Consider the following 27394-nt stretch of genomic DNA (forward strand, 5'->3'; position numbering starts at 1 on the left):
CTATGGGCTGCCATAGACGCCCAGTCGGAAGAAGAATAATAATAAATATAGCTGCAAGCAGCCATTACCGGGGCCAAGCGCAAGAAGCGGCAACATATGCCAAAATGGCAAGGAGTGGCAGACCAACTGCAGCAAGGAGCAATTAAGGGCATTTTGAGAGAACTTTGGGCAAATGGCTAAGAAAATCACATAAACATTAACTTATAAGATGATTTAATGGGTTATCACTTTCGAACAATAGGTGGCGCAGTTACGAAATAGATGTGATGTGGTCAGAGGGAGGTGACAATGACACATGCAAAGTTTGGTGTCAAAATGTGAAGGCATTGCAGAGATAAAGCCTAAATAGTCATTTTGGCAGCATGCCTCAAATTTGATGCTGTGGTATACGAAAAAGGTTTTGTCTATCGTCACGCAATCCATAACTTTTATTCGGCTCCGTCTGGAGATGATACGATTAAATTTTCGTGAAAATCGGACAAACGGTCTAGGAGGAGTTCGAAAAAGAAGGTTTTTCAAAGAAATAAAGATGGCGGACAGGAAGTTTAGCTGATTATGCAAAACCTGACATCTATGTTTTCGGCATAACCCAAGGAATCTATTAAGATCAGTTTCATTGCAATAGGCAAATTTGTTCAAAAGTTATTAGCGTTCTCAGAAATTAATTATAACTTTTGACCAACAGGTGGCGCTGTCTCAAAATCTTTTGAGTACCTTCAGGGCATGCTGCTTATGGCACACACTGAGTTTTGTAATGTTAGACCAAAGCATTTGTTTAGTATAGCATTGTATTTCACAAAACTGTATTGAAGTCAATGGGAAATTCACGTTTTGTTCTATTATAGCGCCACCAAGAGGCTCAGTCCCACAATTTTTTTTATGTGTCCTCAGAGTGACCCCATACATATGTGTGTCAGTTTTGGTGAAAATATCTCAATTTGCTTCCGAGTTATAAACATTTATATGAAAAAACACGTAAAAAATGACTGACACATGACTTTGTTTGAATTTTACTACCCCTTACTATCAATATTTACGCATTTGGGCTTTTGCATATAGTTAACAAGCTATGATTCCGTGTTTCTGACGGTGGTTTCGTCTCGATCGGAACAGCGGTTTTGAAGATATCGCCAAGTGTTTTTTTCGCGCTAAATCGCTACGCTACGCCATCCGTGAGACGAAAGCCGACATATTTGGTATCGTTGGACTCGGCAACGATTCAGGACCTCAAAAATATGACTCCCGTGAAAATAAGTGTACCACACCCAAAGTTATAAGCGTTTGGAAAAAAAAATTCACCACTAGGTGGCGCTGTTTCGAAACTTCTCAGGCTCCTTCAGGGCATCGTACTGATGACCCATACCGAGTTTCGTAACAATTCGTTCATGCGTTCAAAAAATACAGCATTTTAGCACATAATTCAAAATGGCCGACAGCCAAAATGGCCGATCTGGGAAAATTGGATATCGGTCGACTCGGCATGATGCCCTGAATCTAACGAGACCAAGTTTTTGATTTTTGGACAAACCGTTCAGAAGTTACGAGCAAAAATAGCCATTTTTCATATCTCCGGACCACTAGGTGGCGCTGCGCCGAAACGCTGCATGTAGCCTCAGGTCATGCTTGTGATGACACGTACAAAGTTTGGTCTGAAAACGAGTAAGCGTTGCGGAGATACAGCCTCACGTCTGTTTTCGCAAGCGCTACGTAAAATTAGTTTGCGCGCTTATCGAAAACGGTTATTCGAATCATCTTGAATTCCATAACTTTTTGTCAGCACTGCCTGGAGATGATCCGGTGCGATTTTGGTGAAAATCGGACAAACCGTCTAGGACGAGTTCGCAAAAGTAGGTTTTTTGGAAAATTCAAAATGGCGGCCAATTTTTTATGACGGAAAATGACGTCATAGGGTGCGATCGAATCGGCATGAGCTCAGGAACAAGAGGAAAAAAGAATTTTGTTGATAGGCCTTACGGTTCAAAAGTTATTAGCATAATAAAAGTGAAACTTTGGACAGTTGGTGGCGCTAGAGGGAATGAGTTAGAGACACCAAAATTGGAGTATTTAAAGTTGGGACTGTCCTCTATCAGAATGTCAAACCAAAACAACTTTCCCGCAAACCGGTCTATGGGCTGCCATAGACGCCCAGTCGGAAGAAGAATAATAATAATAATAATAAGAACCGGCACAGATACAATAGGTGCCTCCGCACCTTCGGTGCTTGGCCCCTAAATATAGCTGCAAGCAGCCATTACCGGGGCCAAGCGCAAGAAGTGGCAACATATGCCAAAATGGCTAGGAGTGGCAGACCAACTGCAGCAAGGAGCAATTACGGGCATTTTGAGAGAACTTTTGGCAAATGGCTAAAAAAATCACATAAACATTAACTTATAAGATGATTTAATGGATTATCACTTTCGAACAATAGGTGGCGCAGTTACGAAATAGATGTGTGGTCAGAGTGAGGTGACAATGACACATGCAAAGTTTGGTGTCAAAATGTGAAGGCATTGCAGAGATAAAGCCTAAATAGTCATTTTGGCAGCATGCCTCAAATTTGATGCTGTGGTATACGAAAACGGTTTTGTCTATCGTCACGCAATCCATAACTTTTATTCGGCACCGTCTGGAGATGATACGATTCAATTTTCGTGAAAATCGGACAAACGGTCTAGGAGGAGTTCGAAAAAGAAGGTTTTTAAAAAAATAAAGATGGCGGACAGGAAGTTTGGCTGATTATGCAAAACCTGATATCTATGTTTTCGGCATAACCCAAGGAATCTATTAAGATCAGTTTCATTGCAATAGGCAAATTTATTCAAAAGTTATTAGCGTTCTCAGAAATTAATTATAACTTTTGACCAACAGGTGGCGCTGTCTCAAAATCTTTTGAGTACCTTCAGGGCATGCTGCTTATCGCACACACTGAGTTTCGTAATGTTAGACCAAAGCATTTGTTTAGTATAGCATTGTATTTCACAAAACTGTATTGAAGTCAATGGGAATTTCACGTTTTGTTCTATTATAGCGCAACCAAGAGGCTCAGTCCCACAATTTTTTTTATGTGTCCTCAGAGTGACCCCATACATATGTGTGTCAATTTTGGTGCAAATATCTCAATTTACTTCCGAGTTATAAACATTTATATGAAAAAACACGTAAAAAATGACTGACACATGACTTTGTTTGAATTTTACTACCCCTTACTATCAATATTTTCGCATTTGGGCATTAGCATATAGTTAACAAGCTATGATTCCGTGTTTCTGACGGTGGTTTCGTCTCGATCGGAACAGCGGTTTTGAAGATATCGCCAAGTGTTTTTTTCACGCTAAATCGCTACGCTACACCAACCGTAAGATGAAACCCAGCATGTTTAGTATCATTGGACTCGGCAACAATTCAGGATCTCAAAAAGATGACTCCTGTGAAAATAAGTGTACCACACCCAAAGCTATAAGCGTTTGAAAAAAAAAATTCACCACTAGGTGGCGCTGTTTCGAAACTTCTCAGGCTCCTTTAGGGCATCGTACTGATGACTCATACCGAGTTTCGTAACAATTCGTTCATGCGTTCAAAAAATACAGCATTTTAGCACATAATTCAAAATGGCCGACAGCCAAAATGGCCGATCTGGGAAAATTGGATATCGGTCGACTCGGCATGACGCCCTGAATCTAACGAGACCAATTTTTTGATTTTTGGAGAAACCGTTCAGAAGTTACGAGCAAAAATAGCCATTTTTCATATCTCCGGACCACTAGGTGGCGCTGCGCCGAAACGCAGCACGTAGCCTCAGGTCATGCTTGTGATGACAGGTACCAAGTTTGGTCTGAAAACGAGTAAGCGTTGCGGAGATACAGCCTCACCTCTGTTTTTGCAAGCGCTACGTAAAATTTGTTTACGCGTTTATCGAAAACGGTTATTCGAATCATCTTGAATTCCATAACTTTTTGTCAGCACTGCCTGGAGATGATCCGGTGCGATTTTGGTGAAAATCGGACAAACCGTCTAGGACGAGTTTGCAAAAGTAGGTTTTTTGGAAAATTCAAAATGGCGGCCGTTTTTTTATGACGGAAAATGACGTCATAGGGTGCGATCGAATTGGCATGAGCTCAGGAACAAGAGGAAAAAAGAATTTTGTTGATAGGTCTTACGGTTCAAAAGTTATTAGCATAATAAAAGTGAAACTTTGGACAGTTGGTGGCGCTAGAGGGAATGAGTTAGAGACACCAAAATTGGTGTATTTAAAGTTGGGACTGTCCTCTATCAGAATGTCAAACCAAAACAACTTTCCCGCAAACCGGTCTATGGGCTGCCATAGACGCCCAGTCGGAAGAAGAATAATAATAATAATAATAATAATAATAAGAACCGGAACAGATACAATAGGTGCCTCCGCACCTTCGGTGCTTGGCCCCTAATAATAGGAACCGGCACAGATACAATAGGTGCCTCCGCACCTTCGGTGCTTGGCCCCTAATAATAAGAACCGGCACAGATACAATAGGTGCCTCCGCACCTTCGGTGCTTGGCCCCTAATTAATTCATGTAATTCCCTTTGTAATTACACAGTTAATCCTTCCCTTACACCTTAGCCCACCATGATACCTACCCATACCACCACACCTGCCCCTAACCATACCCATATCACACCTCAATAGCAGCAAAAGTGTTTTACAACACAACCTGAACACAATAAGTACATTGTACTTATTTTCCTATGAAAGTACATAGTACTTAAAGCCACTTAATATAAAGTGGGACCTAACTTTTCTTCTAAAATGAATCGTTTTTTTATTGCCTGTGTGTGAAGGGGTTGTAAATTAATCACACATTACAATGATCCACTTGTCAGGTTTTTCCATGAACTCTGAAGGCCAGTATTCCTATTTCTATGTGAAGTCTCCGGGTCGGATTTTTCTACAAAATCCATCGGATGTGATGTGCATGCGTGCTCCCGAGCCTCTCTCCGTTTTACAGTCTATGCGACGGCACTGCAGCTGACGACATGAGTCTAATACTGTAACACCAAAAAACAACCTGCCTCCAGCACAAACTCCACATAAATGTAAAAAACAAAACAAAACAAAAATGTATCTATCTGCTGAAGCTCGTCAGGCCAAAAGTGAATCGGATCGAATCGGACGAAAACACGGATCAACATCGGCAGAGAGACCTCCACTATTTTTATTGTGATAAATGACAAGTTTTCAGATATGCTGAAATAATGGTAAACTGTAATGAAATGGCAATGGGAAACTACAACATATATGAGACATGAAATAAATATAAAATACTGTTTCAGGATAACAGAAAGGATGTAACATTTATTTTGTGTACTAGATCTACAGTCTAACGTCACTCATCCCGCTACTATCATATTGTTTGTAATACACATTTCCAGACACGTTCAGTACGGTAATGTTACTTACTTAGTACGATCTTACTGTTACACTGAAATTCTTCAGTCTAGTTCACTAACTGTTTTCGTTATCATATTATACATTCACCTATGTTGACAGTACTGATCGTGAAAGACGCACTAATAGTTAGTGAAATGCCTTATGCATGGAGCATTAGATCAATGTCAAGCTTTAAAAGTAGCCTATTTTTGTAACGTTGCAGTGGGTGTTTACAAGAGTTTCCAGCATGTTGTGTGATGCCTTCTCCGGTGTGTTGAAAGTCTCATTGTGGCCGTGTACCATGAGCACTCTTGTAAAAATTGGTTGCAATCTGAAACCTCACCACTAGAGGCCGCTAAAAAATACATATAGCACCTTTAACTACTAATGGTATTTTACCACATTAAACATTTTAATTTGCAGCAATGTTATATGCTGCCAAATCTATTTTATTTTATTTTAAAGAGTAACTAAACACTTAACCAACTTTTTTTTAGTGAATGATCTGTAAGAATGGATCTTTATTAATACCAGTCATTGATTCGAGTAACTTTTTTGGCATTTGTTTATAAAGTGTTCTATTTCTACAATATATGGTGTAAAAACGTCTTAGTGCTGCCCTCTTCAGGTTGAACGGTGGCTACTGCAGTTGAATTTTTGCGGTGGTACGTGACACAGCGGTTGTTGGTGACATAGGCAAGTTTCATACAAAAGCCGCCTTTCCACTGCACGCGACATTCGCATACGATTGTCGCATTTCGCCCCCCTAGTGTCAGTCGCACGGAACTTTGAAATTAGTCGTGAAGCAACCGTTACCCTAGGATATTCACAATGGTAAAATTAATGATTTTAATGATTTTAAGGCGGCTAAAGAGATGCGTCTCAGGTGCACGCCCCCCTCCACCCACTTTTCCAGCATTTTTCAAATATTGCCAGTGGGTGGAGTCAGGCTCTGACCAGGGGTTTAGTTACCCTTTAAGATACATTTTTTATTTCTCTGACAGCTAAGTTTGTAACTAAAGGTTAATCGCGAGTTATTTCATTTATTTTTTTAGTTAACTTTTTTCATTTGATTTTTTTTTCTTAGAATTATACAAGTTCTCAGAGATATGGAAAGTAACCTTATCCTGAATGTTCTAGCATTCCATGCATTCATTTAAAATGCAGTATAGTAGCGTGTTAAATATTGCAGCAGAAAGCGCAGTGGAATGCTTCAGCGTCGGTCTGATGGATTTGAGTTTTCTAACTTGAACATGTGAGTTTGCTCCGAGCTCATTCCCACTATGTGATTCAGCGCTGTGGGGGCGCACACTGCATGATAACCTGGATTCCCGGCTCACCCGAGCCGCAGTCATTTCAAAGCAAATAAAGGCAGTAAGAAGGAGAAAACGTGAAACACTTCAAAGGAATCCCCGCGGTACACCATTATTCCATTGTGCTCAGCGAGTGTGCCATCTGATCTGCTCTTTCAACCCTGTTTTGACACCTGTCAGGGTACTTAATAAAGTAGTTTCCCACGTTTGCTCTAGCTCTTGTGCTTTCTTACAGTCTGATTACTCTTACAAATGTAGTTTTGTGGTATTACGGTGATAATATCTGATGGAAAGGGTGTAATACGTTGAGATTACCATATTAATGTGCCATTAAATTACCAAATATCAAACGATCTATATGTACAAAAAAGCGTGCAATGGTAGCTACTTTTTTTTTAGATGCCCTTTTCGCCTCCATTCTGTTTCTCTTTCATTCCTTTTTCCTTTCCTTTTTCTTTCTCGTTCCCGTTCAAACACAGATTTCCATTTTTTTCCGTAGGGGTGGACTCGCATCTCTTCTAAAAGGCATCCCTTCCTTATCAGATGGTTGGAGCGTTTCATTAAATGTGTAGTTTACGGCTATCTTTTCTCCACCTGTGTGTTTTGATTGCCGAAACGAATGGCAGAGCCACATGCTAAGCGTCTCTCAGCGCCAGTCAGGTGGTTTAGCATGACCGATACCAGCTCCCGCTCTCCTCTGATTGGTTCTCAGTCACTCTTATCATTTCTCCCCTTTTGCCTCACGCAGTTGCGAGCTGAATAGACGTTGTTAAATGACATTGTGACACGTTTGCAGATTATTTTCGGAACGAAGCCAAACTAATCATGGTAATTAGATTTCATGGCAGTTTATTGAAAAAAACGAAACAAACAAACTTACAAGCAAGCTGAGTGTGAAGGGATAGCAGAACTAATGATGCCAACGCATTCGTCTTTGAAGATATGCTCAATTTTATGTCACTTGGAAACTAATATGATGGGAAATAAAGCAGAATGTATAGAGTGGCTCTTTAGTATGTAATATACTTCTACCATAATTTCTTTTGTAACAATCATAATGTGAAAAAGGGCTTATTTTGAGACTGTTAAGACTTTTTTCGTACTGCAGCATTCTACATATGAAGAGTTCAGATGCAAAAGCCTCTAAATGCCATTTGAAATTTTCTTCTTTAATGATGATTTTTATCAAACTTGTATATTCAAGTTCAGTAATTTCACTTACATGACAATTAATAGGTAATCCTCATTGCAATTTAAGTGAAATTACTGAACTTAAATATACAAGCTTGATAAAAATGATCATTTTAGAAGAAAATTTCAAATGGCACTTAGAGGCTTTTGCATCTGAACTCTTCATATATAGATATAGATGTATAGATATATAGAGAGACACACACAAACATGCATATATACTGTATGTATGACATTTATAGCATGCATATAGTAACAATCATAATGTATTGATAGATGATAGATGGATTGATAGATAGGTAGATGGATGGATGGATATTAAAATAAAACTATGATTATCTAATCAACTATGATTTGCAATGTAGCATTGTTGCAAATTAAATTTAAAACACATAAAACACACGCAGTATGCAATATATATAAAATAAAATTCATATAATGAGTACTGTACTATTAATGAGATTTAACCAGTGGTTTGTACCATGATATTATAGAAATGCCATATTTTTTAGTGGCATGTGCTTATGATTCAGCCTTTGAAAACATAAGTATTTAGTATGCAGCCATCATGCTGCACGCAACCGACTGTTACAAGCAGCGAAAACACATTTCCTTTTAAACCTCTAGCAGTGATATAGTTTTGGGTTTGTGTGCTGCGTTCTTAGGAAACTGATAAGGGCTCTCTGTGCTCAGCATACAGGCCTTTATTGACTCTGAACAAATTGCACCTTTTCATTAGCAGCGAAACCCTCACCTTTGTGTACCACACAGTAATTGAACGCTAACACAGGCTCGCTCCAATGAGGGTGGTGGTGGTGGTGGGGGGAAACTGCATCACAGTCTATTTATTCAGTCACAACCGAATCGAGAGCACAGTATTAATAAGGAGACTGGCGCCCGAGGCAATTAAACCGGCAGCCCAATGGAACTCTGCAGTCACCGATCCGCATGTGGCTTTCCCATCAGGTGTGTTTACAGAGCCCTCGCCGTGGCAGCGCTAGCTCATATCTCCGCTAGATTTTAATAACGCCGCTGGTGTTCCATACTCCTCCCATTCAATTAGAACCACAGGCAGGGTAAATAGGAAATGAGGGTAACAAGTTCAGACGCTTTATCAGGCTTTGATAGCCGAGGTCGGGGGAAAGATTTGCTGCGTCTTTCATGCTGCAAATGTTGCTTTATTTTGGGGTTACACAACTTGATTTCATTGTAAAAAAAATCTTTTCATGATTAGTAATCACAACATTTTTTTTTCTTTTGTCAAATCAACTTAAATTATTTATTTAGTTCAGATAACATAACTTTGAGTTTCTGATGATTAATCATTCTCCTTCATTGTATTAACTTTTTTTTTTCCATTTCAATGAACTTAATTTTAAGGCAACCAGGTCACTTACTTTTTTATTTATGGTACTAAATGATTATCATATTCATGTATCACATCCATCCATCCATCCATCCATCCATCATGTACAGTATATGGTTTTCTAGGTGGTTGCTAGTTTTTTGAATTTCTTATATATTTTAAGCAGATTTTATACTTTTTTAAATGTATAAAATTATTAGTGTTTGGCAACAGTTAATCGCATCCAAAATAAAAATAAAAAAATGTTTACATTATTATATGTATGTGTGTGTGTACTTTGCATAATTAATTTGTAATACAAGTACACATGCATGCATATTTAAGAAATATTTGTATTTATATACTGCATGTATATGTGTGTGTGTATATATATATATATATATATATATATATATATATATATATATATACACACACACTACCGGTCAAAAGTTTTAGAAAAAATGGTACATGGCTGTTTTAAACATTGAAAATAATAATTTGTGTTTTTTGAGCATAAAATCAGCATATTAAAATGATTTCTGAAGGATCATGTGACACTGAAAACTGATGTGTAATCAGCAACAGTAATGATGTTGAAAATTCAGCTTTCAAATTACATTTTAAAATATATTAAAATAGAAAAAAGTCATTTTAAATTGTCAAAATATTTCACAATATTACTGTTTTTCATCAAATAAAGCTGCCTTGGTGAGCAGAAGAGACTTCATTTAAAAACAGAAAAAATCTTATTGATCTAAAACTTTTGACCGGCAGTGTGTGTGTGTGTATATCTGTGTGTGTGTGTGTGTGTGTGAATATATATATATATATATATATATATATATATACATAATTTTCATTATATACAAATTTTATATTTAAATTTATAAATGCGTGTGTGTATTTAAAATAAAAATAATTATACACAGTACGGCACGCACACATATATTATGTAAACACAGACTAATCGTTGCCCAGCACTAGCAATAGATATATTAGATATTGAAATATGACAGAGGTTTTGTGAGATTCACTCTACCAATTGATGCATCATGGCACCACAAGTTCTCCTACTGCATCAAAGCATCAATAGATAGGCTGATGCTTTGATCTAGTTGTATCTTCCATCATGTGGTGCTTCAGTTTTTTTTGCTTCAATTTTGGGTTTTATGTGTTGCACATGAGATGTCTGTGAAAACAGTTTTAAGCAGTTTACACACTCACACAAGCACTTATTCTGTGTTTTATCTACATCTGAAGATTTATAATAGTTTTCTTGAGGAGAGGTCTTGCCGGGTAAGATCTCGTGCCTGGTTATGCTGCTGCCTAGTTAAAGTGCACAGTTGGCATCGTAACTCGGGTGCCAATGCCAAGTCTTTAAAATGGCACACGCCCTCAAAAAGCTTAATTGCATTTTCTGTGCCCTGGTTTTCCAATCTGTTGGCATGACAACGGTGGCAATGGCCTTGAAGTCCTCCTCGCATCCTTCATATCCTCGCCTTCGCTCGCTCTTGATTTAGCAGCATCACTGCCATGTCTGAATGACCACATTTACTCAAGTATTAAGATCAAAGTGTATTTGATCTTCTGTAGACCTAAGTGCTGTTATTTGAATCTATCAAAATTATAATAGCGAGTCATTATGTTTTCTGTATAGCAGTCTCAAATGATGTCTATGTGTGTGTAAAAATACATCTTTCATACCTCTAAATACATGCTTCAACCCTCCAAGTGACCATATGTATGATTTTCCTCTCACAGATGATAAAATATTTTTAAATAAATCCTTTAATATCATAGTTTTGGGAGTCTCTTCACTCATATTTTATTATAAAACATATATAAAAAGGGCTTTTTTTTCATTTTGCAGGAGTGTCCTCAGATCCTACCGTCCACTCAAATCTACATCCCTGTTGGTGTCATGAAGCCCATCACCCTGTTGGCCCGGAACCTTCCACAGCCGCAGTCTGGCCAGAGGAACTACGAGTGTATCTTCTATATCCAGGGGAAAGAGTACAGTGTCACTGCACTGCGCTTCAACAGCACCAGCATACAGTGTCAGAAGACCATGGTAAGAGACCTGCTTGTTGTTTATTGTTTTGGGTAGTTTTATTTTGTTCAGTAAGGAAGCCGTTGTTTTTGCATAGCTCAGGAGATGTTATTAGCTGTTAACTTCATTTCTGAAAAAAGAAGACGAAGCTTAAACCAGCCTATGTTTGATTGCAACTTGTCAGTTTGTTTAATCAGATCGTAACTTTATACATATTTGCATTACTGTTAAACTGGTTTGAGTCAGTAAGATTTTTGTAAAGAAATAACTCTATTCATCTAGAGTGTATTATATTGATAAAAATAAAGACATTTATGATGCTACAAAAGTTTTTATTTCAAATAAATGGTTATTTAATTGTCAAAAACACATTAAGCAGCTACTAGAATATTAAAGGGATACTCCACTTTTTTTGGAAATAGGCTGATTTTACAACTCCCTTAAAACATTGACTTCCATATAGGAAAAAATATATATACTATGGAAGTCAATGGGACCTGAAACTGTCTAGTTACTGATATTCTTCTATATGGAAGTCAGTGGGACCAGAAACTGTCTTGTTTCTGATATTCTTCTATATGGAAGTCAATGGGACCAGAAACTGTCTGGTTACTGATATTCTTCTATATGGAAGTCAGTGGGACCAAAAACTGTCTAGTTACTGATATTCTTCTATATGGAAGTCAATGGGACCAGAAACTGTCTGGTTACTGATATTCTTCTATATGGAAGTCAGTGGGACCAAAAACTGTCTAGTTACTGATATTCTTCTATATGGAAGTCAATGGGACCAGAAACTGTCTAGTTACTGATATTCTTCTATATGGAAGTCAATGGGACCAGAAACTGTCTGGTTACTGATATTCTTCTATATGGAAGTCAGTGGGACCAAAAACTGTCTAGTTACTGATATTCTTCTATATGGAAGTCAATGGGACCAGAAACTGTCTAGTTACTGATATTCTTCTATATGGAAGTCAATGGGACCAGAAACTGTCTGGTTACTGATATTCTTCTATATGGAAGTCAGTGGGACCAAAAACTGTCTAGTTACTGATATTCTTCTATATGGAAGTCAATGGGACCAGAAACTGTCTGGTTTCTGATATTCTTCTATATGGATGTCAATGGGACCAGAAACTGTCTGGTTTCTGATATTCTTCTGTATGGACGTCAATGGGACCAGAAACTCTGTCTGATTACGGATATTCTTCTATATGGAAGTCAATGGGACCAGAAACTGTCTGGTTACTGATATTCTTCTATATGGACGTCAATGGGACCAGAAACTGTCTGGTTACTGATATTCTTCTATATGGAAGTCAATAGGACCAGAAACTGTCTGGTTACTGATATTCTTCTGTATGGACGTCAATGGGACCAGAAACTGTGTGGTTACTGATATTCTTCTATATGGAAGTCAATGGGACCAGAAACTGTGTGGTTACTGATATTCTTCTATATGGACGTCAATGGGACCAGAAACTGTCTGGTTACTGATATTCTTCTAAAATCAGAAAATCGTCTAAATGGATTTGAAAATGGTAAAACCCAACTGTTTAACTCTGAGTGAGTTGTAAAATCAGCCTATTTCCAAAAAAAGTGGAGTATCCCTTTAAGCAGCAACAGTTTTGACCTCAAACTTTTTATTCTTTAAACATTTCTACGTTTAAACATTCACTCAACATTTGAATTATATTATATCATAGAATTAAATTCAATCTCAATATGAACTCAAACATTGATCTTTAGTCATACAACACAGAATTCTATAGAATCTGGATGGATGGATGGATGGATGGATAGACAGAGAGAGAGATTTCTGACTTTAGTTGCTGCATTTAGGAAAAGAGACACATATGAGTACTGGCATAGGAGAATTTAATTTAACAGCTTTAATTTACTCTTCACTTGATTGCATTGCTGTCTAGGAGAAACAATTGAGATGCTAATGGCATCCCATTGGGGATTTTTCTTTCCATTGGAACGAATTTCTAGCCAAACTTACTGTAGAGAGTGTCGTGTGTATTTTATGATCACATGGGCCAGTGGACCTGCACCCCAGGCAAATGGACCGAAAGTCATTCTGACAAGCCGCGACTCGCTTAAATCCTCGTATCTCGGCGAGTTGTTTAAAAGTCATTATCGGTGGAGAAACGCTAGTCCAAATAGCTGGCCATTTTCTTACAGCACTGCTAACATGAGCCTTCCCCCTCATTACCTTCTGGCCAATCAACATTTTGTCTGCCTGTCAAAAATCCCATCAGGCACTGGGCAGGCACTGGTGGACCATTAGGGCCTGATGAAACACGTGCCACTTGTTATCGTTTTAACAGACTGCTTTGCAAAGGCAGTCATTAGTGGCAGAGAGAGGAAGCTTGGGTATTTGATGGCACCGTGACACTCCTCACCATGCCTTATTGATGGCCGTTATAGGACGCAGCCTCTTTCTCTTTTGTGTTGAGATTCCCGGTGTAACTGAGGGGGGGCTAATTACACGGCTAAGAGTTTGCACAGAGCTGTCTCGCTAAAGACTTTATCGACTGTTTGCTGTCACAGCCGTTTCAAATCAACAGCGATTGGCGCGTCGCTGACGAGAAGTTATTCCTCTGTCTCCGCCAGCTGGAAGCATCAGCCAGAGTGATGTTAACTTTAACAGCCAAAAACCGCCGGCTGATAAGCGACCTGTTCTCTTCGAATTTTGCAAGGAAGGGTGGACGCGTTACTGGTGCATTTCTGAGTGAGATTCTCAAATGTTTAACTCGCTTCAAATTAAAAACTGCCATTGTTTACTTGCCCTAATGTCATCCTTTCCTCTCTGGAACACACAATGAGAATTTCCGTATGGGTGTGCTAGTCACTCGTTTCCATGCACTTATGATGAATGGGAACTGGAGCTTTTGAGTTTCAGAAATTGACTGATAATGTGGTCCATATGAATCATTTGCTATATGTCTTCTGAAGATAGCTTTGTGTAATGATGAGACTGAATTTTAAGTTGGTTTTCACTGTAACCAGAGGATTGAATCATCAAGTTAAACTCGAGAGAACGCTTCAGTGAAATGGATCAACTGTTTGATTGACAAGATCCAACTCAAACATTGATTCAATTGGACATTGCCACTTCTCATTAGATTTTTTTTTTTTAAATAATAATGACTTCTTTGCTCCATTTCTTAAAGTTTGCTCTGTTCCTCACATGACTCCAGAAAACTTAATATGGAGCATTTGAAATCATTTAAACCACTTTTATGAGGCTTTTTAAGCACCCATAATTGCATGGAAAAGAGCAGTCTTAATAACGTCTCCTTTTGTTCTTCAAAGTATTAATTAGAACGTTGTTTTAACTCATTTGAAACTCAGATTTTGTGGTAAAAATAGAAAAAGTAGCATGTTTGTTTATGAAATACTTCTCAAAATCAGTATGATTCTATGATGTGTTGTTCTTGAACAATCATGGATAACAGAATTTCGTCTCAGCTGAAACTATAAGACTGGGCCCTATTTGAACCATCTGAAACTCAAGTATCAAGTAACTTTGTGGGTTGGTCTTGGGTGCTGTTGCTATTTTACCGGCGGGATAAATGACTCTTGCGCCCAACGCAAGTTTAAAAGGGGTGGGTCTGAAGTAGCCTCATTATTCGTAGGTGTGGTTTGGGCGTAACGTGAAATATACCAATCAGAGCGTCATCCAACATACCCTTTAAGAGCAGGTGCGCATGTTGCATGGCGGATTGTTATTATAATGGCGGGTTTACCAGGCGGGTTTACCATCAGTATACAATTAGCTTTAAAAAAATTGGGTAATTGGGTTTTTTCATCTTCATGGAAACCACAATGTTTTCCCTCATGTGTTATTTTCCTTGTTATAGTGTATGATTTGCTAAAATAAAAACTGCTGCATTTGTTGATGAGAGAATCAAAGTGCATTATCAAGGTGCTCAAAATAGCATTATGAATAACGCGCACCATGCCACTGACTTTAGACCATGTTTTTTCTGGTCAGTGGCGCAATTGTTTTCTGGAACTGCAAAAAAGTACACACGCCTCCTTTTTTGCGCCGGAAAGTTCATATCCTAGTTTACCGACGTGCATCTTTGGAGGAAAAAAGCCCACTTTGCGCGGGTTCAAAATAGGAATGAGACATGCGTTAGTGTATATTTGAGCCGGGTGCAAGATAGAGCCCATTGTCCCTTACTTTGCTTTGGTCATATGCCGGTGACGGAACCACGTCGGGACTGGTTCTGTGCTGCTGGGTATCCAGACAGCCTGTCACTCCTAATGAGAGCCGCAATTACAGCCGTGTTAAGATCCCACTGCAATTACACCATTAAATGCCAGCAATTATCAGTTACTTAGCTTGCAGTGATTGTAGCGTGAGTGCTGTGTGGCCCTGCGTGAGAGTTCCATTACCAGAAGTAGGAGCATGTTTAGAATGACAGGCTTAAGGATAGATCAAGAGTTGCTATTGTTTTAGACATTCACAGAGTCACTCCTTACAGATTAAATGACTGTTCGTCAATAGGCTTCGGTCTGAGTCGGAACCGAAGAACTTTGGTATTAAAACGGTTTGGCTGAGGTGCCAGACGGCAGGTCGGATATGAATCACCCACCAAAAGCCCCTGCAGTTCTTTTCATTCAGTCCACTGGAAAATTTCCCATCTGAAAGATTAATTATACCTCTGATATACGTATAATGGTTTTGTTGAATTCAAAGGGATTTGAACTGTTTGCTTTGACATAACACTGCTGTTTCTGAGAAATGCCATTTTTAAGGTCGCCAACGGCAGTGTTGGTAATATTACTTAATCTGGTTACTTTGTACTAACATTAAAGTTCTGAGTTGCTACTTTAAATGACTTCAAAAAGTGTTATTGAAGACACAGTAAATATCTGAATGTCAATACTTTAGATAACGAAAAAAAAGCGAAATTATTCTTGAGCTTTTCTTTGAACTGTATTTACTTTTTGAGCCATTTTTGAAAGTAATTTTGACAAAATGGTGCGAAGATTTTATTTATTTATTTGTAATTTCCTTGTAGGTTCAAGGTTGATAGCCTCGAAGTGTCAACTGATTGTTGGGAAATGTTTTGCTTAAAATAATGTGGTTGTACTGCCTTTCTTTAATATTATTTCCCAATCCATTGACATTCGGGTATTTTTTTTTAAGACTTAGTAATAATATTTGGGACAACTGTTGCCGGGATAAACACTCATTTGAATTTAAATGAAATAAATAAAAATAAAAAATGTTTTAAATTGCATATCGTTACCATAACACAGTTGTTTGGGTCAAATATTAGTTCACTATTTTACATTCTTACTAATGATTTAAAGTGATTTTTTATTTTTATTTTTTTTTACAAATTTGACTAACCCTCAGCTATGCTAGCCATCTACTGTAGATAATATTATCATCGTGACAGAATTGGCATCAACAATGCAGAATGCATCACAGAAGTGGCATAAAAATGGATGTACAAGATAACCGCTAGATGTGTAATTGGTCATTTTTATCGTGAGTTATAGAATAATATTGCGAGCGGCGTTCCTCAGCGCTGGTCGTTTGAGGTCAGTCTCGTGCCAGGTAGATTGGAGGCAACAGCTGGCAGGTGGAAGCCCAGGCTCGCACCGGGCAGATGGCTGGCGTTGTATGATTAGGGAAGGGGAGCTGATTGTGTTTGCCTGAGATTGATCAATTCGATCCTTTGTCTCTCTGCTTAAGACAATAGAGAGACGGGTTAATAAAGCACGACGGAGTGTTGGGACGCAGAGGGAAGCGGGCAGTCCTGACTCAATCGATTGAGTAAACAAAGGATATACAGCTTAGGATGAGATTGTGCTGAGAAGGAAGAACATTAGTGACATTAGCAGGTTGATACTGAGGGAGAAAGAACTTATTATCTGGTTTTTAAACTCTGTTTGGTTTGTTCTTATATTCAGTTGTCTGCAGATGTATTCAGATAGCTCTGAATTTTCTCAAAGCGTGTGTCTGTAGAAGAGATGCATTACTGGACAAATGTGATGCCAAATGCATGAGAGGGATTGAAACTGATGTAGCAGATTCATTTTTTCCCCCATGCACAGTTTTAATTGTTCATTCATTTGGATACAAATATGATATCCTGATGAATCACGAGTCAGATTTCTATATACTGTATTTATTTTTATTTTGGGATAAAAAATGCTGGATGGAACTACTAAGAAACAATAATATACGTTAATATTAGTTAACACAATGCCTAACAGGAAATAACAATGAACTATACTTTTACTGCATTTATTAATCCTGGTTAATGCTCATTTCTATATACTAATACATTTTAGTTATATAAATTGACATTCATTTATTGTGGTATATTGAGCTTATTTATAAATTAAAATTATCAGCTTTATTTATTAAAAAAATATAAATTAGCAATTTGTTGGTGTGAAATATGTAAATATCATTATCGATTATTATTTTTGGACCCCATTGACTTTCATTGACAAAAACAGATCTACAGAAGATATGAAGTCATACAGGTTTGGAACGATATGAGGGTTTAAAAAATGGTGACATGATGTTTTTTGGGTAACCCTTTAGACTCATTAAACCAAGACCAATATGCTTGTTTATGGGAGGGATGTGTAGTCCGGTAAGTCAGTGTAAGCACAAGACGGCTCACAGATTGTGCTCTGGCACCAGCACAAATTTGGTGGAAACGATGTACAAGAGAGAAAATCAAATGAAGGAGTGAAGATGGGTGTGTAAACGACAAGACAAGAGACCTAAAGTCGCTCTCCTCCACAGAGCCCTCTCTCTGAGCGCCACGGCTCAGGACCCAGGAGATGAACAGAACAGGCTGATGGTATCAGACTCTGCTTTACAACATTACCTTCAGCTCAGATAAATGACCGGAGAGAGAGAGAATGAGAGACTGACACAGAAAACACAATGATGGAAAGGAACAGAGGGGAGAAAAGGGAAGAAAAATCTCATCCAGAATCTCCTCTATGCCGTCTACAGCAAAATGAGGACTATCGGGAGAGTTTGATAAGATCCAATTAAAAGCTGTCGTAGATAAAATGATGATGAATTGCAGCCGTGCAGCAGAGAGAAGCTTTGCTTCAGACTCAACACACCGGCTCCTCCCAAACCCCCCCAAAAAAGATAGGAAGGAAAGAGGGAAAATGAGCTCAGGAGGAGAGGGGTCATCATTTTTGAGGATGCAGCTTTTGGTGTTGGGCCGAGAGGGAGAGGTGAATAACTGGAGGAGTCTCAGTTGCTTCCCACAGCGGGGTTAAGAGTGTCACACACTCCTGTGGAGCCGAGCTCCTGCTAGGAAGAAGATTCACCATGAGCTCAGAGCTCAATTCAAGAGCTCCAGCCACTTGACAAAATGACTCTCGTCGCAAAAAAACCAAACGACTTCACAGTTGCACCAATAAAACAACTCTGCATAATGAGCTACAAATACATAATGACAGCTTCCTCGTCAAAATTTTTCAAGTATCACTAGTACTTGGAATTAGTGATTTCAACAAACCACTAACAATAAGCATTACATTTACGCATGCAACTTGTCCCGTACAATTTCTTAAACATAAAAGTGTTATGCAATCAATAAGACATTTTACGTTTTTGGTAGAGCCAGACCGATATTATCGGCCGATATTAGGCATTTTCAAAACTATCGGTATCAGCAGTTAGAATGGCAGATAAATGAATATTTCTAAAATAAAATAAAAACGGACGAAACACGCTTGAACCATGTCATGAGTGTTGGAGTTGTATAGTTTGTCCACCAGAGGGCACTCTACACATCTAACACTCTAATTTGAACTGATGGGGATGTAATTTTATTGAATAACAATTAAAATTACATCCCCATCAGTTCTCTTAACTCTGATGGGGAACTAAAATAAGCATGACAAAATTTGTGACTATCATGTCCAGTTTAAATAAATAAATAAATAAAATATCGGCCGATATATCGGAATGTCGGATTTTAAAACCCCAAAATATTTGTATCGGTATCGGCCTTCAAAATCTTTTATCGGTCGGGCTCTAGTTTTTGGCTTATAGACTAATATACAAAGACTATTTAACAGACTTTTTAAACTTTTTGACAATTAAAAATGACATGTCGTACTATAGGAGCAAAATAATAGGTTGGATGTTGTGTTTGTGCATGCATGCGCTTGTGTGTGTTTAAAACCCCTCCCGGTGTGCTGATGTGTTATTTTTACCCAGGCGCACAGGTATGCTATCAAAATGACTAATTATATAAGACTGACCCACACAAAAGGCGGCGTTTTTTTTTCTTCCCTCCCTCCTCACGTTCCAGCAGCTGGTCTGTTTTGTTAACATCGGCACTTTCCAGCCCCACGGACCCGGAGTCTCCTGCCTCGCCCGCACGTATCCGTACGCTCCCTTCTTCCCTCCATCCCCCTGATCAATGGGCTTGCCAGCAGAGGACGGGCGCAGGCTGGGGAGATGCCCAGTGTGTCTCTCTATTCCTGGCCTCCATTCATTTTCCCCTGTGAGGGTAATTATGCATTTTGAGCATGCAGGTGGAGAGAGAAAAAAAGAAAGAAAGAAAGAAAGAGGACCTATACAACTCATATGTTACTCTATTCTCAGACTAATGTACATGCACAACTGCTTACATCTTTCAGCTACTATAACTGGAGTCGTAATAAGTGGCGTTCTTGTTGTCTTTTAATCACGTTCAGAAGTTAGTTTAATTCCTTCTTGTTCTCTTTTAAGGTCAGTGCGTAGTTCCAGCCTGTCTTCTGCAAAATTGTTTTACTTGTACAAGCTATTTTTTTATTTGAATTACTTAAATGGGGGGATTTTTCCCCTTGCCGTTTACAAACACGACTCCCTGATAAGTGGCAAAAGATGCTACTGAAATTGCTCGAAAGTGATTGAGAAAATATCCTGTCACGTAAAGAACAATCAGATATACTTGAAGCAATCACTTCATCCTGGTCATATATTACATCAAAATGAAAAGGAAATATCAGCTTGAAACGGTTTGTCGGCTGCTCATCTATGATGTGAATCTCCAATTCCATAACATACTAAAAGTGCTCTTTTGGATTGAGATCTGGTGACCGAGGAGGACATTTAAGTATTGTGAAATCATTGTGATGTTCAAGAAACCGGTTTGAGATGATTTGAGCTTTGTGATATGGTGTTATCCTGCTGGAAGTAGCTATTGGAAGGATAGGTACACTGGTTATAAAGCGAAGGACATGGTCAGCAACAGTTCTCAGGTAGGATGTAGAGTTTAAACAAAGCTCAGTTGGTACCAAGGGGCCCAAAGTGTGCCAAGAAAATATCCTCTACACCATTTCACCACCACCAACCTGAACCATTGATACAAGGCTCATGTTTTCATGTTGTTTATGCCAAATTCGGACCATACCATCTGAAAGTTGCAGCAGATGAATAAGACCCTTATTCATCGTCTGGTGTTGTTTAAAGCTCTTTGAAGCTGCACTGAAACTCTCATTTGGACCTTGAACAATTTGGTTCCCTTTGAAGTCCATTATATGGAGAAATGTTTTCATCAAAAACCTTAATTTCTTTTCGACTGAAGAAAGAAAGACGTGGACATCTTGGATGACACGGGGGTGTTTTTTTTATTTTATTTTTAAAGTGAACTACTCCTTTAAATTGTGGCATGTTTATAAAAAAAAAATCTGATAAAAAATATATAGACCCACTTTATTGAAAACGTCATAAAATTGCATTTAATACACTTTTTCTGTGATAAACTACACAGAGCGAAAGTTGGCTCTGTTTTCAATTCTGCCCCCGACTACAAGCAGAAAATCTCGGTCTGAGCAGCGTCACATGAAGCCCTATCACCAATGAGAATATTATGAATATTTTTTTTTTTTTAAATAAAATGTCCAGGAGCATTATGGTAATGAGACTTGGGGGAAAATGTATGTAATTGTCATGAAAATGTCACTGTGCAGAATATAGACTTTTACAGGTTACGGACTTAAATTCATTAATTCATTCATTCTCTTTTTCTGAGGTGAAATACAACCAGTCTATTTCATTTTAAATTTTTTTTTAGATTTAGCGCATTTTTTATTTTGAAAACACATCATAACCTTGGCATGGTGTGGGCGTAGTGATCACAAAGACACAAATGTATAGAGTAAGTCACAGTCTAGGAGACATTGACATTTATCAACACCTGCCATGTCAGCTCAGCACCTGAGGGGCTTTTTTTCAGACTCATGTGTGTGAGGTTTGGCGCATATGGAATAAGTTGCCGGATCATGGTTATTCTTAATTGGGTCATGTGCGTGTTTCTCCTCACCTTGTGTTGGAGGCCTCCATCGGCCTCATGGGAACTCACACTTGCACGAGCAATTAATTACTCTCCGCCATGTCTCCATGATGACCACGGGCTGAATAATGAGCGTTATTATTCATCCAGTCTCAAGTAGACGCAGAGCTCCTCCCCGATCTCCTCTCACGCTGCCCTCTCTCACCGAACAGAGGCCGTTGTTTTCCACCTTTTCCGTAAATGCTGCGTGTGACCTTTTTATAAAGAACAATGCACCATTTAGTTGTTTCCTGCCATTTTGTGGTCACCAAAAGACACTTGACCTCAGTCGCATGATGCTACCGCAGCGATTAGCATCGAATGTGCCGATTGTTTGACTGAGGTGAGAGCGTAGTGTAATGTCAAAGGCATGTTAATGACGATATGAATAAGTCATAGCTGTGATTTCGGACGGCCCTCGGAGAACAGCGACGACCGTTGTAAAGACGCGACGTATGTGTGGGAGGACAGCTGGAGCTCTTTAAAGTTTAATGGAGCTGGGGAGCTGGTGAGGAGACGTAGGCAGGAGGAGTGTGAGGGTTCACGTGTCGTCTTAGGGAAGAATGTGTGTTTGTAAGCGTGGAGGTCATCTGCGGTCTGCGTGGAGGATGTGTTTGATCAAATTGGAGCTTTGAGAGAAGCTGCCAACGATTAGTTGTCAAAAGAAAGGCCTTCTGACTCGAGGGTGTTTAGCTGTTTACCCTTGGCCTTGTGCCTTTCAAAGAGTCGTCAACTGACTCTTTGGCTTTGTTCAGACAGGCAGCAAACATCTGATTTATTTATTTATTTTTTGCAGTGTCTGACTCAAATCTCTTTAGATGTTTGGAACTGACCGTGGCAATTGTTATTTTTTAAAAACATTTCACATTTATTTGAAATCAAACTATTAAAACAATTCATAAGTCAAGTGGCAAATCGGTTTACAGTAGTGCTGTCAAACGATTAAAATATTTAATCGCGATTAATCACGTTAATGTCATAGTTAACTCGCGATTAATCGCACATTTTAATCTGTTCTAAATGTCTTTTGATTTCTTTTTGTCCCGTTATCTTTTCTCAATTTAATGCTCTTATCAACATGGCCGAGCTCGACGCTTTGGTCGACGAATCAACAAAACGTCCCCGCGCGGCGCAAGCCATTGAAATGAATAGGTTTCATAGCACAGCGCGCGCGTGCCACGTATGCCGCGTCTTGTTGCAAAAGCATGTGAAAAAAACGACAAATTTTGCTAGGACAAAAAGACCATTAATCGCGCAATAAAAAAATTGACGCGTTAAAATGGGTTTGTGTTAACGCCGTTAATAACGCGCTTAAATGACAGCCCTAGTTTACAGTAGTTGTTTGTAATCTGAATTAACCACATTAAATCTGATCACATTCATATGGGATTTGAAATCTGATTAAAATATGTTTTTTAGATATTCATTTCAGTTTCAATTGCACTTCCGATCCAATTTAAAAAAATTAAAAATGTATTTTTATAATTTTATTTCGCAAAAATGCGTTAAAATTGTCCAAAGTGACAATAAAGACATTTATATTATTACAAAAGATTTCTAGTTCCTGAAAAATATAATCCTGAAAAAAAAAATGTATTCTTGTTTCTTGAGCAGCAAATCAGCATATTAGAATTATTTCTGAAGGATCATGTGTGAAGAAATGATGCTGAAAATTCACAGTAATACATTATTTAATATATTTTAAAACATATTTTTATTAACATTTTTATTAACATTATTAATATTTTTAATATTATTTGAAAATATATTAAAATAGAAAACATTGTAATAATATTTCTGTTTTGAATGTATTTTCGATCAAATATATGCAGAGCATAAAAGACATCTTTCCAAAGACCGCACCAACCCCAAACATTTAAACATTAGTGTATGTTCAGATGCGACATTAATCTATTAAATGGTCAATGAGTTTTAAGAGGCGGTGTTTGCATGAATGTGTCAATAGTTCTGTAATCCCTCTGATGCTTATGTTGTCTGATGCTCTTCGGGAGTTCATCATGGTGAGATGTCATGATGGACGTGAGCAAAGGCAATTTTCAGTTTTCCGTCCTCGCTTTCCAAAGTGACAGCTACTCAGTTATAGTAGAAGTAAGACTCTCGCTGTCGCGCTGACACTTAAATCAGTACCGCAGCAACCGATGTGGATATACCGGATATTGACTGCACTGTCAGTACAAACGGACCTGATTTCATCACTTGCAGCATGACAGACGGGTAAAGTCATAAAGATCCGATTTAAAAAAAAAAAAAAAAGATTTATGTGCAATGTGAACAAAAGCGGTCCTATGCTCACCATACTTGTTAGTCTTCGCTTTAACGTTTGTTTTGTTGCGCTACATTTTATAAACATTGACGGATCATTTAAAATCATTTCGAAGGACAACAATGGTCTAGTGCATTTTCTTTCTTTGGAAACAATCACATTGCATATCATTTTGCGTGACTTTTATAGTAATACTGAAAGTGACAATTAACTGAAAAAAATATTTTCATGATTTGTAATCACAACATTTTTTCTTTTGTCAAATCACCTTAGATCATTTATGTAGTTCAGATAACATAATATTTGAAGAGTTCAGATGCAAAAGCCTCTAAATGCCATTTGAAATGTTCTTCTTGAATGATGATTTTTATCAAACTTGTATATTCAAGTTCAGTCATTTCACTTGAATAACAATTAATAGGTAATTATCATTGCCATTTAAGTGAAATTACTGAACTTAAATATACAAGCTTGATAAAAATCATCATTAAAGAAGAAAATTTCAAATGGCATTTAGAGGCTTTTGCATCTGAACTCTTCATTTAGAGTTTCTGATGATTAAATCAATCTCCTTCATTGTATTAACTCAATTTTTCTATTTCAATGAACTTAAAATTTTAAGGCAACCAGGTTACTTTTTTTAAGTTAAACCAACAATATTTTTGTTTACAGTGTGGATAATTCACCTCAGAACTAACGTGAACGAACAAGTAATTCCTCCTTTTTTCTTTTCTTTGTTTTTCCTTTTTTTTGTTCATTGGTTAAAAACAAGGGTATTCAGGATTGGAACAGCATGAGGGTGATTTTGTGTGAACAATTCCTTTAATACACTCGACGAGAGGTTGCCGCTTTGAAATGGTTTCTGCACAAAAACTGTTTTGATGTTACACACAAACACATTTGAAATGCACCGCAAAACTGGCTTGACATGTATTTTGTATGTTCAAGTCTCAATGGTCAACAATTGTGTGTGTGTGTTGGAGACAGTTGAAGCCAAATGAGATGTGTCAGAAAGCAAATTGGAAATGCCAATTTCACTTAAGTCCCAGCAACACGCTTCACGCCTAAACTCCGCCACTTGTTTCATGTGTAAATGAATGGCTTCCGCTCTGTAATTTCTATTTTTTGAGCTCTCCCACACGCCCTCATCTCTATTCCGCCCCGTTTCCGTCTCGCTTCCTCTTTCCCGTGCGCACTCCGACCCCTCAGCTCATCCAGAAACGGCCGGGGCTGCGCAGACAAATGGCATTTCTCTCGGCGCACTGGTTCTGAGTCAGTAGCTTTGCTTGAAGAGACGGTTTCTGATACGAGAAGCTCGCCCGTAAGTGTGCTGAATGTCTGCTGCTGTTTATCAGTGCTTGTAAGGAGTGTGTGTGAATGAGAGGGGCCGTAGAGAGAGGAGGCTGCTGTCAGGGTGGAGTGTTTTCACCTCCCCCCATATTGATCTGACAGTCTCACAATTGCGTGATGAGAATCCTGACTTGTCTCTCCTTCGCTGTCCGTCTCACTCTGTTGCTCCCTCCGTTTTATCCGTCTCACTCTCTTTCTCGCTCGCTCTCTCTCTCAAGGATACACTTTTAAATGGCAAGATTTACATGGAGCGAGATAAGCCAGCATGTTTCATTCATTCGCTGCCATTTCAGCAGGGCTGAGCTCGAGCTGTGCACCGGAACACGGTCTGCGTGCGTTTCTCTGAGCGCTCTTCATCCCGGCGGCCTCCAGTTGCATGTCAGGATCAGTGCAGTAAATCACTGATTTGCTGCACAACAATAGGGTCACGTTGAATTGGCAGCATCCACACTTAAATGCATATCCGAGGGATTTGTTTGTTGGTTTGTCTTGTGTTGGAGGGTTTTTTTGTTTGTTTGTTTTATTTTAGGTCATTTTAGTGGATCGACAAATATTGTTGGATTCAAACTCTTATGTCCTGCATGAGCGTCACAGTTACAGTTATAGTTGAGAGAGGACATGAAAAAAGTGGGTAACGCTTCCTTTTACAGTCCAGTTACCCATGTAAATACTATGTACTTATTTTAGTAACTACAATTACTGGGTAACCTACCCCTGTTAGCCAGTACTTTCTAGGTAAGTACACTGTAAGTACTGTAGTGTAATAGGAAGCGGTACCAAAAAGTGACATGACACCTTCATAACCATGACATGACATATGTCTTGAATATGAAGTAGGGTTTATGCATGTTTATGACGACTATCATTAAGTGTCATTCACTCAATAATGGCATTTTGAATGCAAATATGACATTGTTTAAGATGTCTTTATGACATCTTGACATAAACCAATACATCATGACCTGTCAGTGACAAATTGACATTAAATGAAGTTAAACTGTGAAGTGGTTGGCTTTGACATTGGCTGTCATGAGGCCATTATAACTGTCATGAATATTTTTCGTGACCTCAACTACAGTGGTACTAATTGAATTTGTCATTAAAATGTTATAATGGCTTCATGGCAGGCAATGTCAAAACCAACCACCTGGTGGTTTAAGTTTAATGTAATGTTAACCAATGAAGCTAGGTGGTTTCTTAAGTTTGATCATTAATCTGCTATTGGTTGTGTTGTCTTAGTCAGTGTTGTAGTCGAGACCACCTCACTCGAGTCCGAGTCGACACCGAGACCAGAGAGAGTCGAGTCCGAGTCAAGACCGAGTCCATAGAGAGTCGAGACCGAGTCGAGACCGAGACCAGAGAGAGTCGAGTCCGAGTCAAGACCGAGTCCATAGAGAGTCGAGTCCGAGTCGACACCGAGACCAGAGAGAGTCGAGTCCGAGTCAAGACCGAGTCCATAGAGAGTCGAGACCGAGTCGAGACCGAGACCAGAGAGAGTCGAGTCCGAGTCAAGACCGAGTCCATAGAGAGTCGAGTCCGAGACCAGAGACGGTCGAGTCGAGACCGAGACCAGTGAGGGTTGATTACCTAATTTACTTTTATTTACTTAGAGGAATCCTTTTTTTTTATTTTATTTTACTGAATTTACTTAGAGTTTAAAAAATATGATCAGTTTAGGATAAAAAGGCCACATAATAGGTGGTGTTAAAAGTAATTTTATTACAATTTGCCATGCGCAGTTGCACACTAGAAAATCACCAATCACTGGGCGAGTCAATCAATTTAAAGAAATATTTTTATTAACATACATTAATAATCATGAAAAATATTTTTAATTGAACTCGAGTGGTCTCGGGAATAATTCCGAGTCCTAAAAAAAAATGTTCGAGTACGAGTCAATTCCGAGTCCAAATGGACACGAGTCCATGACAAGACCAAGACCATTAAAATATGGTCTCGAGACCGAGTCCGAGTCTCGAGTACTACAACACTGGTCTTAGTAGTGTCAAGTTGTCATGACAAAAACACTGACAGGTTATGATGTATTGGTTTATGTCAAGGTTTCATAACAAAGACATCTCAAACAATTTCATATTTGCATTAAGAATAGTCATAA

The 27394-nt window shown here is 38.5% G+C and overlaps 1 protein-coding gene across 2 annotated transcripts in view; it reads left to right on the forward strand.

Annotated features, from left to right (window-relative positions):
- The window catches only part of plxna1a (plexin A1a), a 266208-nt gene that overhangs the window by 171162 nt on the left and 67652 nt on the right, over positions 1-27394 (forward strand). For both annotated transcript variants that reach the window (XM_039651985.2, XM_039651986.2), the window contains exon 10: positions 11128-11328. In XM_039651985.2, coding sequence (XP_039507919.1) covers positions 11128-11328 — 201 coding nt within the window. The remainder of the gene's footprint in view (positions 1-11127; positions 11329-27394) is intronic.

Source organism: Pimephales promelas, chromosome 20 (genome assembly GCF_988280905.1).
Source record: "Pimephales promelas chromosome 20, fPimPro1.hap1.1, whole genome shotgun sequence".
Lineage (NCBI taxonomy): Eukaryota > Metazoa > Chordata > Actinopteri > Cypriniformes > Leuciscidae > Pimephales > Pimephales promelas.